At 49.4% G+C, this 27,454-nt stretch overlaps 1 protein-coding gene across 2 annotated transcripts; it reads left to right on the top strand.

Annotated features, from left to right (window-relative positions):
* Positions 1-1,390: 1,390 nt before the first annotated feature.
* Positions 1,391-27,240, top strand: SCNN1G (sodium channel epithelial 1 subunit gamma). Of its 2 annotated transcripts, XM_078074072.1 has the most exons (14): positions 1,391-1,512; positions 5,147-5,494; positions 7,243-7,552; positions 9,054-9,244; positions 10,211-10,314; positions 13,689-13,852; positions 20,844-20,942; positions 22,545-22,662; positions 23,185-23,263; positions 23,349-23,406; positions 23,598-23,659; positions 25,364-25,439; positions 25,712-26,056; positions 26,892-27,240. In XM_078074072.1, exons 2-14 carry the CDS (start codon positions 5,169-5,171, stop codon positions 26,991-26,993), a joined length of 2,034 nt encoding a protein of 677 aa, XP_077930198.1. In that variant the 5' UTR covers positions 1,391-1,512; positions 5,147-5,168; the 3' UTR covers positions 26,994-27,240. The 2 variants fall into 2 exon arrangements, with proteins under 2 accessions (XP_077930198.1, XP_035961136.2); XM_036105243.2 differs by having other exon boundaries at positions 25,712-27,240.
* Positions 27,241-27,454: the final 214 nt, after the last annotated feature.

Below are 27,454 nucleotides of genomic sequence, written 5' to 3'. Positions count from 1 at the left end.
AGCAATAAAGCAAAGACAAGAAGGAGGCAAGGGGATGATCCACATGATTATCTGGGTGCATTAGTGTGTGTGTGTGTATGTGTGTGTGTGTGTGTGTGTGAAGAGTGGTGCTGGTAGAGCGAACAGCAGTAACAAACCCTGAGGCAGGAGTGTGTCATCATATCCAAGGAACAACACAGGGGCTAAAGAGAAAGAAGCAGAATGCGTCAGAGTGGTGGGAGATGAGGCGAGGTGATAACAGGGGTCAGACACAGAGGACATTGTAGGTGACCATAGGGCTTTGGCTTTTGCTAAGGATGAAGCAAAAAAGCCATTGAATAGATTTAAACAGAGCGACATGATCTGACTTTAATAGCATCCCTTTGGCTAGTATATTGACCATAAGCTGTAGAGGGGCTACTTAGGGGAATATGGCAATGATCCAGGTGGGACACGGTGACAGACCAGCAACAGAGGCATCACCTGGAAAGTTAGAAATGCAGATTCTCAAGCCCCACCCCACACCTATAGAGGTAGAATCTGCATTTTAACATGATCCACAGTGATTGTATGCACATTAAAGTCTGAGAAGTTCTGCGTGAGAACAGAACGCTTCCTTTCTCTGGGCCTGTTTCTTCCCTACTCTAAGGGGCTGGACCGAGGTATCTCTATGGTCCCTTCCAGTTGCAATTTTCTTTTCTCTTCTTTTTTATTTAAGATTTTATTTATTTATTTGAGAGAGAGAGGGAGAGAGAGAGAGAGAAGCAGACTCCCCGATGTGCAGGGAGCCCAATGTGGGGTTCGATTCCAGGACCCTGAGATCATGACCTGAGCCAAAGGCAGATGCTTAACTGACTGAAACACCCAGGCACCCCCCAGTTGCTATTTTCTAAGCCCCTTTCTTACAGCTATCTGTGTGCGTCGCTATGAAAAGCCAGCTGAAGAGACCAAAGGACAAGCGGCCTGGCTGCAAAGCCCCCGCTGCCCACAGCCAGACGCAGGTGGGCACTGAAGCAGCTTCATGATCCAGGTCAGTAGGGAGCCCGGAGTAAGAGGCTGCTGGGATTTCTCCTGGTGCTGGGGTGGACGGGCGCCCAACTGGACCAGAGTTGAAGGTGTCGGGCAGTAACAGGGCGGCAGGAGGCGCTATGAGGTGCTGGTGGAAGGTGACGCCCAGACCCAGAGGGCGTGCAGGGTGCTGGGTGGCCTCAGGGAGGCAGCAGGCCCTGCGCTGCGCTACGGCAAGGCACAGGGCCGGACGCACCTGGGCGCAGAGCGGCCTCAGGGTGGCAGGGGGCGCTGTGGAGTCGCGGCTGGCACATCCTGGGCCTCCCGGGGAATATACCTGCGCAGGTGGGAGCGGCCCCGAGGGGGCGGGGCTCAAGGGGCGGGGCTCCAGGGGCGGGGCCCAGGTCCGGCCCACAAGAGCCAGAGGCCGCGGCGGCTGCGGGATGCTCTCGCTGTACGCGGAGCAGAACAGATCGCACACGGATCGCGCGCACGCGAGCCCCGGACTCTTCGGAACTGAGCGAGGTGAGCCTAGAGCCAGGTCGGGTCGCACGAGTTTGGGGCTTCCAGGCACCGGAGCAGCCGCGGGGCCGGGTGGCTTCTCCGACACGGTCCGCGCATCAGCCCGGAGCTGCCTCCCCGGTGGCTGGGATGCTGGGACACCTTCCCAGGTCAATCCGGGTCCAGCCAGCTCTCTGGCGTCCCCCACGCCGTGGCCCGGGACACAGAGTTGGGGCGATAGGCATTTCTGGGCTACTTAGGAACAAGGTCCGGGACTCCCGGGGTCCGGGGCCGCGCCTTGCCTTGTCTCGCCGCCCAGCCCCTGCTCAGCCACCTTTCTTGGCCTTGATGAGACTTGACCGCGATTGTTCCCTTTACCTTCCTGAATGTTTTCTCTGGGGTGACTGTGGTTGCAGAAAGAAGCAAACACTTGAATCGGGTTGGATTCTCTCTGGCGGCTTCAGCAGACTGACTTCTGCCATAGCACAGCGTGCTATCGCTCTGTGCAGGGTAGGCAGGAGCTGCGGAGTCGCGGGGGAGGAGCTCGGGTCCCGCGCCCAGAACCTGACGCTTGGGGTTCCTGCCTGGGGCATGGGAGATAGGCGAGGTCGGGGGTGAGCCAGCGGGGCGCAGTAGAGAATCATGGTCATGAGCGGCCCTGGAATTTGAAAAAAAAATCCTTTGAATCTTGCTATCTGTGTGGCTTTGGGCAAGTTATCTAATCACTCTGCACCTCAGTTTCCCCCCTCTGTGAAATGGGCACAGTACTAGTATTTCATATAATTATGAGCATTAAATAGGTAATGTGTAAAAAAGAGCTGCATAGGATGGCTGGGAGTACGAAAGGATCAATAAATAATAGCCGCTGTACTTGCTGTTGTTGCCATTATTATTACTATTTGGGGAGCAGCACAGCTAGTAGCTGAGTGTGGACTCCTAAGTTCAAATCCCAGCTCAGCCACTTTCTAGTGTGACTTTGGACAAACTAAACTTCTCAGGATCTCCATTTCCTTTGTATAATGGGGTAATGAGGATGCCTACCCCAGAAATCTATTGTGGAAATGAACTGAGTTAATACCTGTAAAGTACTTTGAAGAGTGAATGCTTGGCGTCAGCTATGGGTTCTTCCAAAAGGCATCATGTTTAATCAAGTAGCACAAGCTAATAGTAACCACAACTTTGCTTTGTTTTGAAGTTGAAACACCGTTTGTGTGAACATTTATCAGTTTTGTGATGAGCAAGATGGGTTCCCTTCTTTCGCCTGTGGCTTCAGTGACATGGGTGGCTGATCTACTGGGGTCAAGGTCAGTCCTGGAGAATGAGCTGATGGGGCAGAGGGACCCCAGGGGTTGTCTTCAGTGAGGAGAGTTAGAGACAGGAGCACCCAGAATCTGTGATTCTAAACATTCCCAGAGGAGAAAACCTTCCCTGGGTTGCAGTTTTATTTGACAGGAAATTGAACCTGGACCCAGGTTTTAATTTTGTATTTTTAAAAAGATTTTATTTATTTATTTGAGAGAGAGAGAGAGAGCACAAATGGGGGGAAGGACAGAAGGACAAGCAGACTCCCTGCTGAGTGTAGAGCCCAAGGCAGGGCTTGATCCCAGGACCCTGAGATCATGACCTGAGTGGAAGTTAGATGCTTAACCAATTGAGCCACCCAGGCACCCCTGGACCTAGGTTTTTAAAACAAACAAACAAACAAACTTTTTAACTTATTTGCTTTTGGATTATAGAGAGAGAAGAGATGGGGATGAGAAATATTTTCAATGATAAAATAAGTTACATTCCTCTTGCCAAGAGGCTAACAGCATAATTTTGAGGGTCAAGAAGGCTTTTTCTATCCCAGTAAGGTCATATGCGTCTGGGAGGGAGCGCTGTTCGAGGGAGGTCGCTGCCTCTGGACATCTCCCTTGCCCCCCTCTCCCCCAGCACTCTTATTTCCTTTACATCATAAACCTGAAACCCACTAGCATCATAAACTTGAAAGCCTCCTAGCTTTGCCCCAGTTCCCAAATTTGGACAATATCCCATGGGGTCAAAATGGAGAAGAAGTAACTCCTGAAGTCCAGAATCCTGCCTGAGGAACTTAATGGGGCAAACTAAAGTCCTTGTCCCAGACATAGGCCCTCTGGGGGCATGGGGACCACCCTGTATATCCTATTCCAAATTAAGGTGTACCCTACTTTGCCTCTGTCACCAATGGCAGGCACAGGAGGCAGAGTTTCCATATACCCCCCCCTCCCCCTTTACCAGTGCTCACAATGGTTGGGAGGCAGTTACACTGACTATCCAGAGCTTGGAAATTAAATAGCTCAGGATCCCCTCTTTTTCCTTCTTCCTTGAGGGGACAGCACCCAGCACAACACCAGGCCCCTCAAAAGCATATATCATGGTGGAGAAGGCTGCAAGTTTCCAATCCAGTTCCTCTCCTTACAAGCGGTGTGGTCTTGCATGAACTACTCTACTTCTCTGAGCTTGTTGAAACACAAAATGAAAGAGAGACACCTCACTCTCCCCAAAATGTGAGCTGGAAGCTGACTCAGAAGTGACACCCAGGTGACTTCCGGAAGCATCTCAGCTGCCCCAAAGAGGCAGGAGCAGGGCTACAGAGAAAGAGACTGTATATATTTATGAGACTAATGGGAGTTTATATATTATAACCATGAGATGACTCTCCCTATATATAGACAATATATATAACATACAATACCCACATATTAGTTCATTTCTAAAAAGAATGTTGTTCCATGTTGTAAAGTTTCTGTATCTGCAATGCATCATGTACGTTGATGAATGTGGTAATTTGCTTTCCAACACTTTCCCCCAAACAAAGCTGTTATTGAATCAAAGTGTATTCCTCTAATTAGTGATATCTTAGAATCAAGAAAATATGGCACAATGCCTGGCAAATATTAAGTGGCCAAGTGTTGTGGGCTATTGTTCAGAAGGTGCTCTAGAAACACCAAAGGCTTGACTGTACAGAGAAGTTAAACAAAAATGAAACAGAAACTCTACTTGCAGGGAAAGCAGAGGGGAAAATCCTGGAAATCATGGCTGGGAGTGGACTGAACAGGATCTAAGTTGGCTGCCAAGCAATTCTCTTGGCAGGTTGTATTTGTCGGAAGAGATGTGCAGGGCACTTGCTCAGCAAGACACTGAGCTAGGCACGGGGCTTGGGGGGGCAAAGGGCTTAGTGAGATAGGAATGCTGCCCTCAAGGGGGCAGGTTGAGGGCAGTGATAAGATGTGGGTGGCCATGCTCTAAATACGGCGGAGCATGGTAAGAGTGGTGCAGAGACCAATGTGCACAGGCTTCTGTTCCAGGCACCCAGGGGAAAGGTTCTTCAAATCTGTCCAGTGATTCACAGGTTAAACCCCACCCAGCCCCCGCACGGCTGGGCCTGGGGCCTGCAAGAGAAGGAGGCTGCCCTTTGGCAGCTGCTATGGCCAAAACCCCAAATACCCTGGAAAAGGGGCCGGGACCTCAGAAAGCAGACTTGTCCAGCCCCCAGAGGGAAAAAGGAAAGACGGCCTCCGAGGGCATGTGGGCTGGTGTTTCCCAGAGTCTGGCCTCCAGGGACCAGCCAGCCCTTGCGGGGGGGGGGGGGGGGGGGGGGAGCTGTGAGCTCACCTGCTTTTCTTCTCCGTCCCTCCAGCGTGCCTGCCCCTCCGAGTCCCATGCTCGCCATGGCTCCTGGAGAGAAGATCAAAGCCAAAATCAAGAAGAATCTGCCCGTGAGGGGGCCCCAGGCGCCTACGATCAAAGAGCTGATGCGCTGGTACTGCCTGAACACCAACACCCACGGCTGTCGCCGCATCGTGGTGTCCCGCGGCCGCCTGCGGCGCCTGCTCTGGATTCTGTTCACGCTCACCGCCGTGGCCCTTATCATCTGGCAGTGTGCGCTCCTCGTGGCCTCCTTCTACACCGTCTCTGTCTCCATCAAAGTCCACTTCCAGAAGCTGGATTTTCCTGCTGTCACCATCTGCAACATCAACCCTTACAAGTAAGAGGCAGGAGCAGGGCTACAGGGTGGGGTCTGCGCCCCCTCCAGAGGCCGCAGCCCCTCTCCAAGGTACCACGCGCCACCCCGCATACACGCTTTTTAGAAATCAGAATTCGTTGCCAACCTTGGTAAACTCCCTCTCCCAGGTTCTAAATCTATACCAAGTTTTCTGTCTAACAGCTGCTCCTGAGAATGGACTAGCTCAGGATGTGCAGGAGGGGAAGGCGGCAGGGGTCAGTTTCACTTGGAGGTTGGGCCTGGAATGGACTAAACCCGCCCCCCAGCCCAGGCACCTGCGTGCGCACACATGCACACACACGCACACACGCACACACACACACGGACACACACAGTCCAGCTCAGCCATTTCCCCTGAGCCCTGTAAGCTTACACCTCACTCTCCCCAAAATGTGAGCTGGAAGCTGACTCAGAAGTGACACCCAGGTGACTTCCGGAAGCATCTCAGCTGCCCCAAACCCTCATCTGAGTGAACCCAGCCCCACTAATTGAGATCTCCGGGCTCTGGGCAGGATCAACCCTTGGTCCTGCCCTATTGTCTGCCAAGGGGCCTGTTCTAAATGGGTCACTGGAGTCCTGCTCAGGATTATTGAAAACTGATCTGTGAGGCAGGTCAGAATCTGGCAGAATTTGTCTGAGCAGGTGTGGGTGTGGAGAGAAGGGAGGAGCAGGGGAGGAAGAGTATCAAAGGAAACCAACTGGTCAAAATCAAAATCAGGTCTAAGACTTATTCTCCCCCTCAGAGTCTTTTTGTCCCTCCCTCCCTCTCTTCCATCCATCCATAATCAGACAAGTTGTGCTAGAGTCTGGGGCATAGAACTGAATAACCCAACAGTCTTTGTCCTAGTGGAGCTGAGTTGTGGTGGAGGAGTGAAATATTAACAAATATAATTCCACTAATAAAATTAATAGTGAATGTTTTCACACACACACACAAGATAAACTCATGGAATCTGCAATAATCCCATTTCACAGATGAGAAAACTGAGACACAAAAAGGCTAAAGTAACTGGTCCAAGGTCACAAATCCAGAACCAGGATGGGTAGCTAGACCTCAGGTAGTTTGGCTCTGGAGTTTATACACTCAGTCACCATGCTGTGTTGCCTAGTCACAGAGCAAGGGGTAGAGAGAGAAGAGAGGCGGGCAGTTAGGGGGGGAGACCAGGACTACTTGTATAATGAAAATTTGAAGATGATGTTGTGCTTCATTCCATCCTGTATCATTCTTCTGTGTTCTTGGGGGTTGTCAAGGTGACAGTTCTACCTCCCCCCTACCCAGCACTGACTCAAGGGGAATCCATGAACAGGGACAAGTGAGCTTGGTGGAGATGGACACTGTCCCCTGGACAGACTTCTAGGTAGCAGGTATTGTCTGCACTGTAATTGTCCTCACCATGGCTGGTTTATGGGAGGCACCTGAGAGTCACCACTCCAGAAATGCTGGTTGGGGCAAACTCACCAACACACCCTGAGAGGAAGCAGATGGTAGTGGCAGAAATGAAGGCACGAGAAGTCATGCAAGGGTCACACGGGAGCCTGTCATCGTTTACTTAAGCCAACAGTCACTTTGGATGGGGCAAATCGTAAAAGGCTTGGTCTCCTCGGCCAAGGAGGCAGGCGAGAAGTGGGCCCAGGGCTGACACCCATTGATGGAGAGCAGAGGGCAGAAGCACCAGTGCTCTGTCAGAGGAGCTTCCCCTTTCCCTGACTCCTCCTTCCCACCTTGGCAGGTACAGTGTGGTGCGGGACCTTCTAGCTGACTTGGAACAGGAGACCAGAGTGGCCTTAAAGACCCTGTATGGCTTTCCAGAGAATACGTCTCGAAAACGCCGAGAGGCAGAGTCCTGGAATTCGGCTTGGGACGGCACACGGCCTAAATTCCTCAAACTGGTCCCACTGATGGCTTTCAGTCAGGATGAGACCGGTGAGGCCAAGGACTTCCTCACAGGGCGGAAGCGGAAATTCAACGGGCGCATAATTCACAAGGCGTCGGATGCAACGCATGTCCACATGTCCAAGGAGGTGGTGGGATTCCAACTGGTGAGATGCACGTCCTCACAGCTGTGGGGCATGGGATGGGCCGGAGATGGTGGGTCCAGGAAGGTTTCTCCTTTGCCACTGTCTCTATGGTCCTGCCCAAAGAAATACACCCAGTTCAGGGTGAATTTTCTGCAAGCAACTAAAACTGACTCAGGCAATATTGAGCAGGAAAAAAAAAATGTCTTAGAGAGGGACCAGTAGCTCAGGGAGGTCACTCAAAGGACAGAAATTAGGCAAGATCCAGGGATCTAGGTGGCAAGAAATGGTGGAAAGTCATTTCACATATAGCTGCTGGATTAAACTTCAAGTAAACTATTTTCATGCTTTTTGCTAATCCATCCATAAGGACGATTCAAATTCCATCTTGGGACTATCTGATTGGCCAAGTTTGGGTCATCTAATGGCTAACAGAGGGTGAGGCATCATGGTGGACAGTCTCATCAGACTGTATCCAACAGGGGAAAGTACATTCTACCAAAGCAAAATTAGGGTGCAGACCCCTGAAGGAATAAAACAGATAATAAAGAGCAGAAATACCCACTGTTCCCTGCAGTACTTGCCTTTGTGAGGTGCCTGACTTTTCATCTCTCCTTCTTGGTCCCATCTGAGGGGCTCTGAAGAAGCAGCCATTTACCAAAATCAAATTCCATTAGTGTCCTGGGCAAAGTCAATCAATCACCCTATCTCTCCATGCCCCAGACTCCTCTGTAGGATGAGACACCTGGTGGGATGAGATCACCTCTTCTATACCTTATACCTGGCTTGCCAATTGTGAGACCTCAGAGCACCAGTTACAAATCCTGAAAAAACGGCCCTTTCTCCTAATCACTGAAACTTTTCAAAGTCTTCCTGGGTATTTTCATGAGATACGCACTCCGTAATCCTTGAGAGCAAAATCAATCCTTCAATGTCTGTCCATTTGAGAGTTTCCAAACTCTGTGTGATGAGAACATCTGAAACATACTACAGTCTCCCTATAAGGCTTTCATTATAATATATTTAAATGCTGGTCCTCCCAACTACTCTCTGAGGTTGGGAAGGATGGCATTTTAGCCGACATTTGGTAGGTGAAATAATGGAGCCATAACGCCTTGCCCAAGATCCTGCAGAGAAATCATCTTGGAGTCTGGGCAAGCATCCAGAGTTCTAGACTGCTGACCTAATAGGAAATGGCTAGAGGTGTCTGGGAAGTCAGTAGCAATAATCAACCATAGCCTGGATATCTGGAGATGCTAAAGAAACTGGTTTTTCTTCTTATCTGGTAAGCAGTCGCAGGGAATCGTGACAGTGAGACTCTGTCCTCCTCTCAGCCCCATCTTGGTCCTTGAGGCTGATCTTTCTCAGCCCCTGGAAGTAAGAGGAAGCCCATCCTTGCTTCTGGGTGTCCCTCCTGTTCCCCCTGAGCGTCTGGTCTAGAGTCCCAGTTCCTTATCCTCACCGTCCTTTGGAAGGCCAGTGCTAGTGCCAGTGGCTTCAGCCTACTGTCTCCTCTTATCCACAGTGTTCAAATGACACGTCCCACTGTGCCCTCTACACCTTCAGCTCGGGGGTCAATGCCATCCAGGAGTGGTACACGCTGCACTACATGAATATCATGGCACAGGTCCCTCTGGAGAAGAAAATCAACATGAGCTACTCTGCTGAGGAGCTGCTGGTTACCTGCCTCTTTGATGGGGTGTCCTGCGATGCCAGGTCAGGAGAGGAGTCTGCTCCCTTAGCTCTGAGCCCCTTGCCTGCACCTACAGCTCAGCTTGGGAGGGCTTGGGAGCAAAAGATGCTCTTCTCTGACGCTGCCCTTGGGAAAACAGCTTACATGGGAGCTAGGCTCTAGAGTCAGTGAGGAAGATCGAGATGGCACAGAGTCAAAATATCCTTGAACTCATTAAGATACTCATAAAAACAGAGTGGTTGATGGTATATGTATAACCTTGGATGCTACCATCCTACACACCAATGATTAAGAACCACTGACCTAGCACAGAGGAAGAAACAAAGGAAAGAAGGGAAGGTGGGAAAGAGAGAGGAAGAATGGTCTGTGTACAGATGGGTGAGCTCTCAGACCTTTCTGCCTTTAAGTTAACACTCAGACCCCTGGTGGTGACTGAGCAGTGATGGGACATTTTAGAGTGTTCCTGTCTATCCAAAAAGCTTACTTCATTCTATTTAAACATTAACCCTTTTTATATGTAAGTAGATATATTGGTCCTTATGAAGCTGAGTGATTGGAATCATGTCCACTTGAGGGTTGGGTTCTAAAGCCAGTGTAAGGACACATGTGTTGTGGTTCCTTCTCTGGAGATCATTTCCTGGTATTGGAATGGAAAAAAATGTCAAGTGTTGGCTGAGAAATTCACAAGCAGAGGAATCTGGGGGCAGACATATGGCACAAGGAGTGCCACATCAGGATGGAGACAAAGATGGGAGGATTAAGAGGGGGAACAAAGCAGAGAATAGTCCTACATCAATGTGTGTATCTGCCTGGGTGAGGGGCTTTGTTTATGGCTTATCAGACTGAAGGTGGAGAAAGTAAGTCATGTCTATTATCCATTGTCCAGAAAAGAGAGTTGGCCCGATAAGCCTGGCCCATCCAGCCTTCAGCTCAGATGCACAAGGGGAGTTCCCACCAAAGCTCCTTCTGATCCGTATTCTTCCTCATAGAAACTTCACGCTTTTCCACCATCCAATGTATGGGAATTGCTACACGTTCAACAACAGAGAGAATGAGACTATCCTCAGCACGTCCATGGGGGGCAGCGAATATGGTAAGGAAATCCGCACCAACAGTGAGCACGCTGGCAGCAGGACAGTTGGGGTGCCCGAGCCTTCCAGAAAGGCGGGCTCTCTCCATCTAGCCAGAAACCAGGGACACCACGTCCCCTTTTGCTGCAGTGTCTCCATCAGCATCTGTGCAGGCTCCTTCTTTTTTGGTGTCTGTTTTCCTTTCTGACATCTCCTCTTTACTTTTGAGAGACAGAAAGAGATCACATCACCGGAGTTTCTTTTCCTGGAAAACCACTCTGGTTTGAGCTTGTAGCTGGAAAGAGTAATGCAGGGCAGGCAGCTTTCAGATGGACTTGAACCCAGATATGCGGAACGGGAGATTAAGGAGGCAAACATACCTTTATCTTGGTTAAGGTAACGCATTCTGGAGCCAAAACCCAGCTCTGCCACTCACCATGTGACCCCGTGCAAGTTACTGCACTTCATCTACAAAGTGGGACTCATAATAATACGTGTGCTCTAAGGTTGTCAAGAGGACTTAATGTATGTATAGTGCTTCGAGTAAGTCCTGGCACACACTGGATTAGTCTGCTCAGGCTGCATAACAAAATAGCCTGAAAAACAGACATTTATGTTCTCTCAGTTCTGGAGGCAAGGGCCCCAAGGTCAAGATGCTGGTGAATTTGGTTTCTGGTGGGACCTCTCTTCCTGGCTTGCAGATGGCTGCCTTCCTGCTCTGTCCTCACCTGGCCTTTCCTCTGTGGCAGGCAGAGAGAGAGAAAGAGAAAGAGAGAGAGCGAGAAAGAGAGCGCTGGTATCTCCTCCTATCCTCATAAGGACATCAGTCCTATGGGATCGGGGCTTGCCTTATGACTTCATTTAACCTTAATTACCTCCCTAAAGGCCCTACCTCCAATACTGTCACATTATGGGGTAGGATTTCAACATATGAGTTTAGAGGGAGGGCAACACAATTCAGTCCTCAACACACATGAAACACATAATCAATGCTGGTTGTGGTTGTCATTCCTACTGTTAGTAGCATTGCCACTACTATCACCAGCACCAGTAATGCCATTACGACCTCCCACCCTGGCACGACCACTGCTCTGCCACGGTGACTTTTGTAGGGCGGCCGGCAACAGACGGGCCTGGCTTACCCACAAGAGGAATCTGTGCGAAGTCCTAAGCAAATGGAACACAATTTGATGTACAGATATGCTCCCACAGGGAAAGGCAAGGTCTTGTCGTAGAGGAAAACAGCATGTGGGGGCCAAGCCTTTGCCACCGTGTGGTCTGTATTCTTACCAAGTCTGCAAGAAACCGTAACTCAGGACATGTACTTTGGTGGGAAGAAGTAGTCTGGGAGCTGGGAGCTAAGAGTTGCAGAGTCCTGGCTCTGCTACCGATGCGCTGTGTGACCTTGAGCAAATCACTTGCCTGCTCTGGGCTTCAGTTCCTTTATTTGCAAATGGAAGAAGTCAGAATGAACTCTCCAAGTTTTCTTTTTTTTTTTTCTTTCTTTCTTTCTTTTTTTAAGATTTTGTTTATTCATTTGAGGGAGAGAGAGAGCACAAGAAAGGGGAGCGGCAGAGGGAGAGGGAGAAGCAGACTCCCTGCTGAGCAGGGAGCCCGACACGGGACTCGATCCCAGGACCCTGAGATCATAACCTGCACCGAAGGCAGATGCTTAACCGACTGAGCCACCCAGGCGACCCTGAACTCTCAGAGTTTTCTTCTTTCAATCCATATAGGCCCTGCTCATTTGCTCAGCCATCCACCAAACATTTATTGAGTACCTGCTGTATGCCAGGTCCTCTTCCAGGCGTCAGAGACACTGCAGTGAACAGATGCCGTCTCTGCTCCCATGGAGCTTGAATTGCAGCGGGGAGAGACAGATGACAAATGAGTGAACAAACACACAAACGTTTTCTGCTTATAAATCCTAATGAGGGGGACGCCCGGGTGGCTCAGTTGGTTGGGCAACTGCCTTCGGCTCGGGTCATAATCCCGGAGTCCTGGGATCGAGTCCCGCGTTGGGCTGCCGGCTCGGCGGGGAGTCTGCTTCTCCCTCTGACCCTCTCCCCTCTCATGCTGTTTCTCTCTCTCTTGCTCTCTAATAAATAAATAAATAAAAAATCTTGAAAAAAAAATCCAATGAGGGCTACGAGTAAAATCAAGTAGTGAAAGGGCAGGGGGTGCTGGGGCCAGGATGGGGGTTTTATTTCAAATAAGGAGGCACCGGTGACAAGAGTTAGGGGTGAGAAGATCCACAGAAGAGCATCCGGGGCACTAGTAAGTACAAAAACCCTGAGAAGGAAATGAATTTGATGTGCTCTAGAAACAGAAAGAAGTCCAGTGTGCCCAGAGCTTCTTGAGAGAGCGGGGAGGGCACAAGGAGGGAAACGGAGGCAGGGCTGCATCCCTGTAGGTGTGACAGCCACAGTCAGGTTTACGGATTTTATTCCATGGAATTCCCACCAAAGGGTTTCAGGCAAGGGAGTGACCTGATCTGATTTCCAATTTTATTTTTTTTATTTTATTTTTTTTATTTTTTTTTTTTTAAAGATTTTATTTATTTATTTGACAGAGAGAGAGACAGCGAGAGCAGGAACACAAGCAGGGGGAGTGGGAGAGGGAGAAGCAGGCTTCCTGCCGAGCAGAGAGCCCGATGTGGGACTCGATCCCAGGACCCTGGGATCATGACCTGAGCCAAAGGCAGACGCTTAACGACTGAGCCACCCAGGCGCCCATCCAATTTTATTTTTTAAAAATTTTTAAAAAGATTTATTTATTTGTCTGAGAGAGAGAGGCAGAGAGGCAGAGGGAGGGGGAGAGTCTTAGGCAGATTCCACGCTGAGCACAGAGCCCGACGCAGGTCTCTATCTCCTGACCCGGGCCGAAACCAAGAGTCAGATGCTCAACCAACTGTGCCACCCAGGTGCCCCTGATTTCCAATTTTCAAAGGTCCCTCTGGCTGGTGGGTGCAGAATATCCTGCAAGGGTAGGAGCTGGAGTATGGAGAGAAGTTAGACCAGTGATCAGAAACCCCCTTAGTGCTTTTCTATAAGGGTTTAAGCAGCCATAGCACTGCATGTCCCTTTGGACACTCTGCAGAATGCCCCATCTCAAAGGACCACGTGGAAATGCACGTCTTGGGCAGGGTAGCAGTTCCTTTATAGCTCAGCAGAACTGTGGCGGTAACGCTGTTTTGGGGGACACAGCAGTGAGCAAGTCAGGCACCATCCCTCCACCCCCTCTTCTCCATGAAGCTTCCAGTCTAGCCCTGTCCATCTTTTCCTTTTTGGAAATGCCTGCATCTTGGTTTGGAGCCTCCCAAAGCGGCGGGAGAGGTAGGCTAGCACCAGGGAATGTTTAATGAGCCTTTGACCGCAGTAGCCTTTTATCTTCCCAGGGCTGCAGGTCATCTTGTACATAAACGAAGAGGAGTACAACCCATTCCTGGTGTCCTCCAGCGGAGCCAAGGTGATTGTCCATCGGCAGGATGAATACCCCTTCATTGAGGACGTGGGAACAGAGATCGAGCCTGCCATGGCCACCTCCATAGGGATGCACCTGGTAAGAGAATGTGCTGATTTCTGTAGGGGCGGCAAGGAAAACAGATCTTTTTTTCCAAGAATAACCAATAAGGCGTGGCTTTTGGAAAAGTGTATTGGTTTCAAAAGGAAGCATAGTCCTGGATTTGCTAATAGTTCCCACAATGGTCACTCCAGCAGTTCTACTAAAGGCTGTCTTTGTATCTTCTGTATGGATGAATGAGGACACAGGATGACATTTTGGGAAAGAATTGAAGGAACCTTGCTTGTTGCAAAGACAGACACGAGCATTTATGGAACCTGTGCTGGGAGCAAAGCTTCAAACACTAACTATATTTGTCACTAATATAAATAGAGCAGATTAACGCCTTTCTTTCTGGGTCACCTAAACATCTATGAGGCATGTAAACCACTCCTTAATCGCTAATGGGAAGTCACTGGGCCATCGGAGCCCTATTTAGCCAATCATACTTCATCAATTTCACCTCATTCATCAAGAACCTCCTTCTCCCTCAACTCTTTGACTTTCTCTGACCTCACTGGGTGCTAAAAACACTCATACCTGTCAACAGAAGCACATCTGGGCTGCAGACTCCAATCCCTGAGTCTACTATGCCCGATAGGAGCAGAAGGGCAAGGCGAGGGCCATGCCCCAGACACTCCACTACTTAAGCAATCTTCTTGTTTGCAGGACTGAGGTCTTTTTATGCCAGTAACTCTCCACCTTTCGTCTTCATTCCTTGCAAATCTGTCCTCTAGAGCAGTGGTTTCTAAATCTGACTGATCATCTGACTCAGATCCACTGAATCAGAATCTCTTGAGAGATGAGCCCAAGATCTGTGTTTTTACCAAACTCTGATGATTATTCCAAGAGGCAGAAAACCCAGGAACCTCAGCTTTAGAAAGTTGAGTAGTTCAACGTGAGAGGAGAAGCAAAGTGTGTCTTCCTAAGCAAAAGTAAAGCTAGAATGACAAAAGCTTTAGCACAGCCTCAAATGATGGCTTCATATTGGGTTATAAAGTGATATAGTGAGCACTGGGGCTTGTATATCCATTATTTATCCATTCAACAAGTATTTTCTGAGCATCTTTATGTGCTGGACAGTGGGACCATATCAGAGTGTAAGACACTGTCGCTGTCCTGTTGGAGCTTAGAGTCTGGCAGAGAAGATCAATTACAAACAAAAAATTGCACAAATGATTAATTATAATCATCATCAGCACTACCAAGGAGAAATGCAGGATGCACAAGAACCTATCAGGGGGATGGCTGATCTAGGGCTTTTTTTTAATGGGGGAAAATGGGGAGTTCAAGGAGTGCTTTCCTAAGAAAGCAATATTTAAGTTGAGACAGCTGAGATGATGAATTGAGTACACGGTGACATTCCAGAGGAAATCTGTGGCTTCCGTGCCCCCATCAAATGGACAACCCTGGACAAGAGAAACAATTAGGATGGTTGCCTGGAACCTGGGTGCTCTCGGATAGCACGTTCCAACGTGGGAAGTTTGTTTCAACATGAGAAGTGTTGTGTACCAACTTGGACTGTGCAAATACAGATTGCTCCTCCCCCCACAAATAATCCTGAGCCCCAAGCTATGAGACTGTGGCTTGGAAAGACTTTAGGGTACCACTTAAGGATCTGGGTCATTGATTCTTCTATTCACCAGGATTGCAAAACTCCCAAATCGGAATAGTGAACATTTTCACCCAACATTGCCCATGCAGTTTTATCTGCACCCAGAATGAGGACTTGGGATTTGCAGTATATCCTATCCTTTAAGAAATTTTTGTTACCTATCCTTTTGCCCTCTCTTTCCCTTCTGCCTTTCACAGTGTCTGCAGGCTTAGGGGAGAGGATCAAGAGCTTGGAGAAGTGCAAGAACTAAGGAATTCCGCCCTCTGATTTCCTTCTCTGAGCTTAGAAGTACCCACCACTTTGTTAAGCAAATGGTTTCTTTAACAATGGTGGGTTTTCTGCTCTACCGCATTTGAGATGTAGAAAACCAAAGTGACAGAGCTAGGTCCGTCAGCTCTCTTTCTGATTTATGAGCATTTGGAACAACAAAAAGTAATCTTGGGGATTATTAAGAGGTCAACATGGGGTTACTAAGAAGCAGTCCAAACAAACTAGACTTCCTTCCTTTCTTATTTATTTTTTATTTATTTACTTATTTTTCTCAATAGGCATGTTAAGCTGGTAGACACAGTCAGTTAAATTTTTTCCTTCATTCAGTGAGGGACTGTGTGTCCAAAGCACTGGAAATTCAGAGATGAATACAACAAAACACCTATCTTTAAAGATCTTATCTGTAAGACCGCACAGCTTTGTGAAACAGTTCCCAGCTCCGTGGGAACAGAGACATTCAGTCTTGTTACCAGGCTCAGTTCTTAGAACATAGTAGATGCTCAGTAAATAATGCTGGCTGGATAGATGGATGTATGGATGGATGTGCAGATGGCTGGGAAGCTGAAGCCTTCCTAGCTGATAGATTCTTGGAGGACAAGTGTCAGGCAAATAGTTTCCGGAAGGGCTAGTCCAAATAAAGGGCAAAGCAATTACAAAGGGGTCACAGGAAGGATTTTAAGCTGAGTGGTGAAACTTCTTGAGAAATCTCTTTGGCTGAAGTATAGTCAAGATAAAGTAATTAAGATAAAGTAATCAAGATACTGGAGGCGGCAAATTGACAGTAATTCCAGAAAGAAAAGATGAGGCCCTTAGCTGAGGCGATGGCTGTAGGGATGAGCGTAAGTGAATGGATGTGAGAGATACCACAGCATGGAAGCAACGGGCTTGACAGCCAAGGTCAGTGAGGAAAGACCTCACTAAAAGGGAAGTTAGATCGATATTTAGATTTTGGCTTGGGCAGTGGGGTGGATGGAGGTGCCAGGCTCAGAAGTAGGGAATGCAATAGGAGGGATAAGTTTGTGGGGGAAGATGATCACTTCGGTTTGGGACATAACCCAAGTTGTTGTGCCTTTGGGAAATCAAGGTGAGAATGTCCAGAAATGCTATGAACCTGGAGCTCAGGAGAAAAACGGAGGTGGGGGTTGGGGTAGGCATCTAGCATAATTCTAGACTTGGAAATAAATGGCATCACCCAAGACCTGAGACAGAATGCAAATGTGTAAGGGCTGAGCAGAAAGAAAATGGAGAAATAGAGGCAGAGAATGAGGAGCAGAAGCCAGAAAGAATTGGTGTCAGATAAATCAAAGAAGAGAGTTTCAAGGAAGGTGTGAACCAAAGTGCCAAATGCTGCTGAGAGGTCAGTCAAGAGAAAGGGCAAAAGGTGTTCTCTGGGTTTGGAAACCAAGAGATCACCGGTGGTTTTTGCCAGACCAGTTTTCAGCGGAAGAATTGGAACAGAAACCAAAGTACAATCAGCTGGATGGTGAATGGGAGATGAGGAAGTGGGCAAGGGAGACAATTCACCCAGGGTGGTGTGGGGCCAGGTCTTGGAGAGAGGGGAGACTTCACTGTCATTGCAAACCCTACTGTGCATTTTTATCTTAAAACACATGCATACCTCTTTTCACAAGCATGTGCATAACAGGGACTAAGGACCCAGAGTTGCACTTTGGTTATGTAATCTCAATGTCTCAGTTACCTCATCTGTGAAATGGGTATGATAATAAAAATGTGACTTTATAGGCTAATGAGAATTCAATGAGTTGATTCATGTGAAGCACTTGGAACAGTGCTTCATATGTAGTAAGTGTTCCAAAAATATTGGCTGTTACTGTACTTTTTATTTTTAAGAAAAGAGATGTGAAGGAAAGGAAAAATATGTTTGAAGCTAAAAGAGAGGTTAGGAAAGTTCTTCTTATCCTTGGTGACACTTTCCTCCTTTATGAGACATTGATCTCTTCCATATATATAGAAAAAGTACTAGTTATTTGCCATATGTGTTGTAAATATCTTTCCCAGTTTGTGCATTCCTTTCAGTTTTCTTTATGCTACTGTTTCACATGCAAACATTTCAAATGTTTACATAGTCAAAATCTTTGTTTTCTTCTTTAGTCATTATGCTTATTGAGGATTTTCCTTCCTTGAGATCAGATACTGAGCTGAGCTACCTTCCAGTTATTTTATTATTTCACTTAATACTTTAACTCACTAGAATGTTTTTTCTGAAGAAGGATGTGAAGTAGAGATAGAATTCACTGCTTCCTCCAAAGAGTCAACAGTAGTCCTAACTTCATATATTGCATAATTATTTTTCTTTTCTCCATTGATTAAAAGTATAAACTTTGCCATATACAAATAAATTTTATAATTTATTACAATATAAAAACAGAACAAAAGCAAAAAGAGAGTTAAACCACCCATAATTCCATCTAGGGCATCATGCTGCTGCCTGAGCTTTTCCCTGGCATAGTTCATACCTTTAAAGAGGTGAGTTGGAGGGGCACCTGGATGGCTCAGTCAGTTAAGCTCAGTTAAGCTCGGGTCATGATCTCAGGGTCCTGGGACTGACCCTGCATCAGGCTACCTGCTGAGCGGGGCCTCTGCTCGGCCCTCTGCCACCACCCCCCTCATTCTCTCTTTCTCTCTCTCAAATAAATAAATGAAATCTAAGAAGCTGAGGATTCCTGTGCAAATGTTGGCCTCCCTCAGGATTCTAAGAAGGAAGCAGATAAGATCTGGTTTGATAAAAATGGGCCTTGTTGCCCAGGCATATACTCACATAGACTTAATCACACCTACATATACCCATGCATGCACACACATACACACATCTCACACCCACACGTATGCACCGACACGAATGCATGCTCACACATATATACAAAACTTGCATCCATTCACATACATATGTACCCATTCTCATTTTTGTATCCCTAGGGGTCAGGGACAGATCAGCAGTTCTGAAAAACTGATGGTGGAGGGGAGAGAGAAAGGGAGGGAGGGAGGGAGAGAAAAAGAGAGCGAGCCAGAGAGGGAGCACTAGAGTACCCACCCCATCTGCCCTACCTCCCCACCTCCCAATCCCATCCTACCCAAATTGCTTTAGGAAGCAACCTGAATAACCCAGGGGCTCTGAGTTCAGTAAGCATTGTTATAGAGGACTGGGCCATTGAGGACTCAAAAGCATAAAAGTCAAAAGATGATTTCTGGAAGTGGCCCATGGGCTGGTCCTCCAAGTAGAAGGAGCTCCAGCCACCTTTGCCAGCTGCACACAGCTTATCCAAGTAGACAAACCCTGTCACCTGGATGCCAGGGTCCTGTACTCCCTGCCCCCCACCCCCACCCCAGGCAGGTAAAGCCTGCAGCTGCCACACGCTGGGCTCTGCGGACAGCTCAGCAGTACTCAGGGGCTTGAAGGAACATCTGCCCAGGGAGCCTGCAGCTTAGGGGAAGCTTAGAGGGTGACACTGAGCTGCAGTGCCCTCCAGGGAAGCCACGCTCAGCATCTTTGTACCCCAGTGCCCAGCCAGCCCTGGCATGTTCTAGAGACTCTAAATCTGTTAGCCACCCAGCTATTGGAGGAATGAAGTCAGTCTGTTTATTTTGTACTGACACAGAAAGATGCTCACTCTTTATTGTTAGTGAGAAGGGGAGATTTCAGGGCAAACGGAATGTGTGAGTTCATATTTGCCTGTCTGCTTGTCTGTCTGTCTGTCTATCTGTATATCTGAGATCGGATCTGCTCCTCTCCCAGGAAAGAGAGGAGACCACATGGTTACTTTCCCCTTTGCTTCTGTTGTTTAAATGTTTTAAAATGGGCACTGGCAATTGCCCTTGAGGTCCCTGCAGTTAATTGAGGGCCACTAATGGACAGCAGATGGATTACAATACAAACAGAAGGAGATTACAGCTACTTGAGATGTCTACATTTTCCACCTAGGTCAAACTCCTTGATTCCACCCTCTGTTATCTTTCTGTCTATCTGGCCACTCTTCAGTGGAAAAAAAAGATTTTCTTCCCTCCCACAAATCTGCCATCAATTTCCCCTTTTCTCCCACTCTCAGAAAACAAAAAAACAGACAAAAAACAAAAACAAAAACAAAACAAAACAAAACAAACAAGGAACCTGGCTATAAGCTGGTCACAATTTATATTCAATTATCATTGCTTCCTGGGAGACATTATTCTTTTTTTTTTTAATTGGCTTGTCTGGCTTGTTTATTTACAGTGACAAATATTAAACTAGAGCCAAACTTAGTAAACCACAATAAAACATTATTTCATAAGGTTTTTGAACGGTGAGTTACGATTCTCTCACCTCCTCTGATCAGGGTATCATTCTACTCCATGGGGCATTCCTTGGCCCTCTCTAAGAAAGTCAATTTTTCCAAGTCAACTTCTGGGACTAGAAGACAAGAGGGTAGGAAATGGGTCCTTCCCTGGGAGGAGAATCCCACGAAGCACACAGCCACTGCTCGTCTTTTTCCCCCCTCCTGTGCCCTCCCAGTGGATTCTCCAATGGCTTACTACCATTTTGAAATCCAAATCCAAATCCAGATTTCTCAGCATGGCATAGGAGGCTGCCATGATTTGGCCTTGACCTCCCTCTCTGGCTTCATCTTTCTCGTGCTGCCTTCCAGCCACCCTGGTCCTACCCGACGTCAGCCTTTGCTGCGGCTTCTGCCCTATTCCCTTCCTCCACTTCTTAGCAAATCCACCTCTTGCCATTCTTTGTGGAGCCAACATGTCCCTTTCTCAAAGGCATCCTCCTCAATCACTCTTGGAAAGACTGCACCCCTCCCCCCAAGTCCTCCAGTCCCTCTTCCCAGTTTCACTGATCACTAGCCATAATTATCCAAAATTATCTCATGCATCTATTTGCCTTTTGGCTGTCTGTCTACCCCACTGGAAAGTAAGCTCCACAAGAGCAGGGAGCTTGTCTCTATTGATCATTGTTGAGTCCACAGTGCCTAGAATAGCACCAGGCACCTAGTAGTTGCTTGAGAAATATTTGCTAAACGAAGGACTAAATGCTCAGCTCCCAGGGGTGCCCCCGTTTGGGTCCTGGGGCCGGGTAGGGCTGAATGCATGCTGCTGTGATTACAGACGGAGTCCTTCAAGCTAAGCGAACCCTACAGCCAGTGCACGGAGGACGGGAGCGACGTGCCGATCAGCAATATCTACAAGGCGGCATATTCCCTCCAGGTATGGGCGGGAGGGGGCACTCAGCCCTGGGTTGTGGCCTGGACACAGGAGACAGTTATCTATAGGATGGGGTGTGTCTGGGACCAGGAACTCTGCTGATAATTCCTGGGGTTCATCCAAAGACCTCAAGAACAAACAACGCCAGTTGGTTCCAGTCCTCTTCAATCCGTCTGTAACCAGAGCTGAATTGATTGATTGAGGTTTGCATGGAACACAATGTACAGCCGAGACAGGTCTGCTTCCTAAATAGGTCTTGGCAAGTGAGGGACAGGAGAGAAGCAGTCTGGGAGAGGCGTTGGCCAAGGGGTTGGGAGCCTGGCTTCTGGGCCCCCTCATGGGCCGCGCTCGATGATGTCCTCGGGCAAGTGATGACATCCCCAGCAGTCACAGGGGGTGGTGGGATTGGATCAGGGCCTGCTAACTGGCAGCCCCCAGGCCCCTTCCAGGCTGCACACCTAGTTTTTTTCTGGCCTAGATGGTGTTTAAAAGTCACGGAATTTCATAAGAAAACCCAGATTTCCAGCTTCTCTTGAAAAACAAGATCTGGCAACATCGGGCCCACAGCCCTGCGGTGTAAACAGTGGGTGGAGTTGCCCTGTTCAAGGAGCACATGTTGTCCTTTCCCATAGTCCCCACCAGCCCCTAGTGTATCACCTCTATCACTGGCCCCTGAAAGCATTTGAGTTTGCAACCCTTGAGTGCGATCATCCGTTATGCCTTCTCTTACATTCTGGGAGTCTGCAGTTCCCCTCCTCCTGGGATGCTCAGAGTTAATGAGAATCATCCCAGTAGAATAAAAAAGATCAGGTGTTCCTACGCACTGGGTCCTCTAGCTTACATCGGAGCTGAGCTGAGAGGTGGTAGGGACGCTAAGTGAAAAGAGACAGTCAAAAAATGTCTACTTATAATAGAAATACAATCAAACTGACTTCAAGACCAAAAGGAAAGGTCAGCTCATTGGAAAGATATTCCTGGATAAAATTTAGTGAGAGGCTACCATGGACAAACACCTTACATATAGCAATTCATTTCCTGCTCACAACAACCTCGCGAAGTAGGTACTGTTATACTTATTTCAATGGTGAAGAAACCAGAGAAGTTAAGGAACTTGCCTGAGGTCACACAGCTGGGGTGTGGCAAACCTGGGATTTGAACTGGAGTAGCCTGCCTTCAGAGCCCTTGCCATGAGCTTGTGTGCTATAAGCTTTGTGGCTATGGTGGTAGCTTACGATCTCCCAGGATCCCAGGACTGGACCTGAGAACAGAAAAGTGAGGGCCTATGTTTCTCTCTGTTTCTTGGCATCTGCTCCGATGTCCCCCACTCCCCTGGGTCAGCACTCAAGTCATTGAGAAAGGACCGCCCCAGGTCCAGCCCCAGCTCAGCCTGTTCTCCACCCCTCAGTTAATCTGAATTCTCAATCACTTTTCTACCTGGGTCCCTTTGGCGCCAGGGCCAACCCTGGCCCAGTCCACTGGGGCACATTTATGCGGTCTGCCAAGGCTGTGGGAAGCCGGCCCCCTGGATGCGGGTTGTGTAGGGAGGGAGCTCTCTGGAGTCCACGTGCAAGGAGGTTAAGGGAACCCCTGGGTTTCGTCTTTCAGATCTGCCTTCACTCGTGCTTCCAGACAAAGATGGTGGAGAAATGTGGGTGTGCCCAGTATAACCAGCCTCTACCTCCAGCAGCTAACTACTGTAACTACCAGCAGCACCCCAACTGGAGTAAGTGAGACCCGCCCCAGGAGCGGGGTCCGCCCAGCCCCAGCACCAGCCTGCGCTAGCGCCTTTTGTAGGACGGAGGGATTGACGGAGGGATAAGAGGCAGAGTTTTACTCCTGTCCTCAAGCCTGGCTTGAATTCCACTTTCTGATTAAGGACCAAATGCTGAACCCCAGCCTGTGCTGAGAGGTTGGCCGCCTCTCTCAGCTCCAGGAGGCAGGAACCACGGATGGTACCCTTTCACGGAACAGATAACTGAGGCTCAGGATGGTTGAGCAACTTGTCCAAGGTCACCCAGCCAGGGAGTAACAGAGCTAGACTCGAAGCCAGTGCTGCCGACCCCCCAGCGTATGTCCTTAACCTCCACAGTATTCTGTCTCTCAACATGACAGAGCAGCGTTTGTTTCCAGAGAATAGGAAAGGGGAGGAGAAATCATTACAAGGAGACTCTGGGGGCCCCATGGTGACCCCCCCGAGGGGCACTGTGGCCCCGAAGCTCACACCGCCCTCTGCCTTGTCCCCCAGTGTACTGCTATTATGAGCTGCACCAGGCCTTTGTCCGGGAGGAGCTGGGCTGCCAGGCGGTGTGCCGGGAAGCCTGCAGGTGAGTGGGCCTGGCAGGACGGAACACACAGGGCTGGGCCGGGCCAGGCCTCCCGCACTCACTCTGTGCCCCTCCCCCCCCTTAGCTTTAAGGAGTGGACACTGACCACCAGTCTGGCACAGTGGCCATCCGTGGTTTCCGAGGTAAGTTACCTCGCCCCCTCTTTCGGCTCATATCCTCAGCCGGGAGCCTGATGTCCCACCTGGGTCCTCTGGCTTCGGGGAGAGATGCACAGGGGAGGTCAGGTGGGGGGCGGAGGCTAAGAGGGGAGGCGCATGGGCTGGCCCTGGGCTCTCTAGACATCCCCAGGTCATTCCTTATTTCTCTGTCACAGAAATGGTTGCTGCCCATTCTCACTTGGGACCAAGGCCAGCAAATAAAGAAAAAACTCAACAAGTAAGCAGACCCCCGCCTTGTTTCCTCTTTCTCCACTGGCCCTGCCAAACCCTCTCTTGTTTGTTCACTCATTCCTTTATTCAACAAATATTGATCAAGCTTGTGTCCGGAGCCAGGTCCTGCGCTAGGCCTGGGGCTCTCAAATGTTTTGACCGTAACCCACAGTATGAAAATGGTTTTCCATTGAATATATAAATGAGGTAAAAGTCTCATGGAACAGCACTTCCTTATGATGTACAAAGCACTCAGGCTGATCTTCAGACACCGCAAGCTGGTATCGGCAAACCAACTGTTCATATCCATTCCGGTGATCATGGCACCGTTCGGAATGATCAGTGCCCATATCAGTTGACAAAGAGTTTGAACATCTCTGTGGCTTCGATGTGATATTTCCTATCCTGTTTTGCTTTGTCAAAGGTACTGGTCATGGCCTAGGAAACTGATGTCGTGGCTTCCTGATGTATCTTGACCTAGTTGGAAAAATACTCCTCTGAGCCATGCAGCTTCTGATCCCATTTAAATTTTCCACATCAAAATTCACTTCCAAGGGAGCTTTAGCAAAAATCAGGCAGGCCAGAGTTCAGGGAGCCCAGGGGATGGAGACAAAGGTGTGAGAGAGGGTGGGGGAATTGCCATGTGACCTCGCATCTCTCTGGGCCCTTCCCATCTCCACGGGGCCCAGCACCCAGGCCAGGCTAGCCTCCCACATTTAGTGAATATCCAGTAGGGGCCAGGTGCTTGTGTGGTGTTGGGGGTACCACGATGACCAAGCAGACATGATCCCTGCCCCCAAGGGGCTTACGGTCTAGTCATAAAGATAGACTTTGACCAAGCGTTGCAAACTATTAAACCAAGCATTGCAAGCTGGTGACCCCTAGATCAAATCCAGCTCCACAAAAGTAACCCGTTACTTCTGGCTTTCCTTGAAAGATCAGAAGTTCTGGAAATAGCAAACCTCCGTTCTTCATGGCACTAAAGAGCTGAGTAGCAGTTGTCCTTTGGAATAAGCATGGGCTTTCCAGTTTGCCATAGTCCTATCAGGAGGCCATTTAGTACAGCGGCTAACAGCATGGGTTGTGAAGCCAGATTCATCCAGGTCTGAATACTGGATCTGCCAATTACGAGCAGTGCGTTCGTGGGCAAGGGACTTAACCAACCCGGGTCTTGGTTTCCTCCTCTGTAAAATGGGGACAATGAAAACATAGCTAGCTAGGGTTGTTGTGAGCATCAAACAAGTGACTTTACATAAGCGCTTAACAGTGGGTGGCAACACAGAAAGTGTCCGATAAATGCTGGCTGTTACTATGGTCATTGTCATTTCCTTACACCCAGCCTACCTCGCTTGTGTACATTACCTGCATGTCTCCTGTACATATTTGAGATTGCAATCAAACAATCGCAATGTCAAGGTTTAATGAAGAACAGGGTGCTAGGGGAGTGTAGCTGGGTGGACTGACTTAGTCTGGAGGGTAGGAAATGGTTTTGGAGGGAATGATTGGCCTGAACAACCAGGCCCAGGTTGCGGATGTGCTCTAGGGTACAGAAGGAGTCTCAGGGGCCAGGTTCTAGGATCCCCGGGGAGCTCAGGGCCTGGGCCATGCTGTGGGCTGGGCAGGAGGAGACAGTCACGCTGAAGGGTTGGTCGTCTGGTAGAATGCAAAGGCGCCCGACTCACCTTGGCCCTGACTGTTGGAATTTCTGCAGGACAGACTTGGCCAAACTCTTGATATTCTACAAAGACCTGAACCAGAGATCCATCATGGAGAGCCCTGCCAACAGCGTGAGTAGCTTCCTTCTGGTACCTGTCTGGGGTCTGCAAATGTGCCCATTGGCCCAGCCTCCGGGGCAGAGTCAGATGCCGGCGATTCAGTCTGAGCTGGTAGGGCTGCCATGGGCCATTCAGCGTAGGCAGAGGAAGAGGGGACTGGAAGCCCTCCAAACCCATTCAGGGCCAGCACTTGCCAGGGGCTCCCTTGGGAATCGGGGGTCCCTGCATGAGACCAACTTGGGAGGAGGGGCCCTCTTCATGGTGTGGCTTGACCTCCCTTGCAGATCGAGATGCTTCTGTCCAACTTCGGTGGCCAGCTGGGCCTGTGGATGAGCTGCTCTGTTGTCTGTGTCATTGAGATCATTGAGGTCTTCTTCATCGACTTCTTCTCTATCATTGCCCGCCATCAGTGGCAGAAGGCCAAGGAGTGGTGGGCCCGGAGGCACGCTCCCCCCGGCCCTCAGGGCCGGGACAACCCAGGCCTCGATGTAGACGATGACCTGCCCACTTTCACCTCCGCGTTGCGCCTGCCTCCAGCCCCAGGGACCCAGGTGCCCGGCACACCGCCTCCCAGATATAATACCTTACGTTTGGAGAGGGCCTTTTCCAACCAGCTCACAGACACCCAGGTACCAGCTGAGTCCTGAGGCAGGGAGGTGAAGGGAGATACAGCTGGGACCCCCAGGCCCGGTCTGAGAACTTAGACCCTGTCACCCTGTCTCCTGCACATGGAGGGGACCCTTGGCACCCCCCTCTGGGATTTTCAGAGACGTTGAGGACAAGTCTGCTTTGACCAACAACATGGGGCCTGGGTGTGTGCAGGAGACCCATTGACCCCTGCCCAGCCACCCTCACAGCCGTCCAGGGTGACAAAGAGCCGGCCGCCCAAACCCCTGGCACATCTGTTCCAGAGAGAGATAGGGGTCGAGGAAATGGTGCCTGGCCAGCCAAAGGCCGGAAGGGAAGCCTGACAGAGCTTTCACCAGATCTTGAGAGAGAAAGACTCCTCCAAAGCCCCAAGCTGGGAGTTTCACCCACTCCTCCGGCCTGGGCTGGGGCCCAAGGATATGACCTGAAGTATCAAGGGCAGATAACCACTGCCTAGTGCCAAAGCCAGGAAGAAGCACCAGCCTCGCAGCTGAGGCTGTGAAGAAACTGTTCTTAGTTTTTGACATTGGGGCAAGGTCTCTCCTCTGTGCCCTCAGGCAGGGAGCTGGCCCGAGGTCCTTGGAATTTGTGTGGGGGTAGAGTGCAGTGGGGGGAGGTCTGGGGATGTGACAGGAGGTCCTCACTCTGGGAGCAGGGGTGGGGCCGTGTTCTGGGCAGCTAAGCCAGTGCCCTGGGCCCCTTACCCAAGCAAAGAAAGGTCTGCAAAAGGGCCTTGCTGGACCTCCCAGCAAGTGGTGGCCCAAGGCACAAAGGATCATCTGATAACTCACCTCAGCCTCTCTTCCTCCCAGGCAGCCACCCCCACCCACGGCCTGCCCCTCCCCAGCAAGCCAACCACCGCAGACAACCGTTTCTGTACTCACACTTTCCAACACGACAATACCTAACATGTATTAAGCACACAGTAGGCATTCAATGTGAGCTCAGCAACAGTGTGCTGGGTGCTGTTCTAAGCACTTACAGAGACGAGCGTTGGGGACAGCAAACTGCAACCCATGGGCCAGATCCTGTTTTTGCTCATGACCTAGGAATGTTTTGTATTTCACTTTTCTCAATGGTTAAAAAGATCAGAAGAAGACTCTTTTGTGACTCATGGAAATTATACAAGATGCCATTTTCAGTGTCCATAAATAAAGTTTTATTGGCACACAGCCATGCCCGTTCATTTACATATTATCTGCACCTGCGTTTGCGCTACAACGGCCGCCATCCCCGTAGTTGCAACAGAGACCCTAGGTTCGCAAAGCCTAACATATGTATTCTCTGGCCCTTTATGGAGAAAAATCTTCCAATCCCTGGATTAAGCAGGTTTGATTATCCCATCGTACAGATGAAGAAACAGGCACAGACAGGCTAAG

This window comes from Halichoerus grypus, chromosome 6 (assembly GCF_964656455.1).
Source record: "Halichoerus grypus chromosome 6, mHalGry1.hap1.1, whole genome shotgun sequence".
Taxonomy (NCBI): domain Eukaryota; kingdom Metazoa; phylum Chordata; class Mammalia; order Carnivora; family Phocidae; genus Halichoerus; species Halichoerus grypus.
This window is presented reverse-complemented; position numbering and strand designations above follow the sequence as displayed.

Excerpts from the sequence above, each read along its gene's own strand:
- SCNN1G (XM_078074072.1), top strand. The coding sequence starts at position 5,169 with ATGCTCGCCATGGCTCCTGGAGAGAAGATCAAAGCCAAAATCAAGAAG. Across the intron at positions 10,315-13,688 it reads CATGGGGGGCAGCGAATATG|GGCTGCAGGTCATCTTGTAC; the intron begins GTAAGGAAATCC and ends TTATCTTCCCAG. Across the intron at positions 20,943-22,544 it reads AGGCGGCATATTCCCTCCAG|ATCTGCCTTCACTCGTGCTT; the intron begins GTATGGGCGGGA and ends TTCGTCTTTCAG.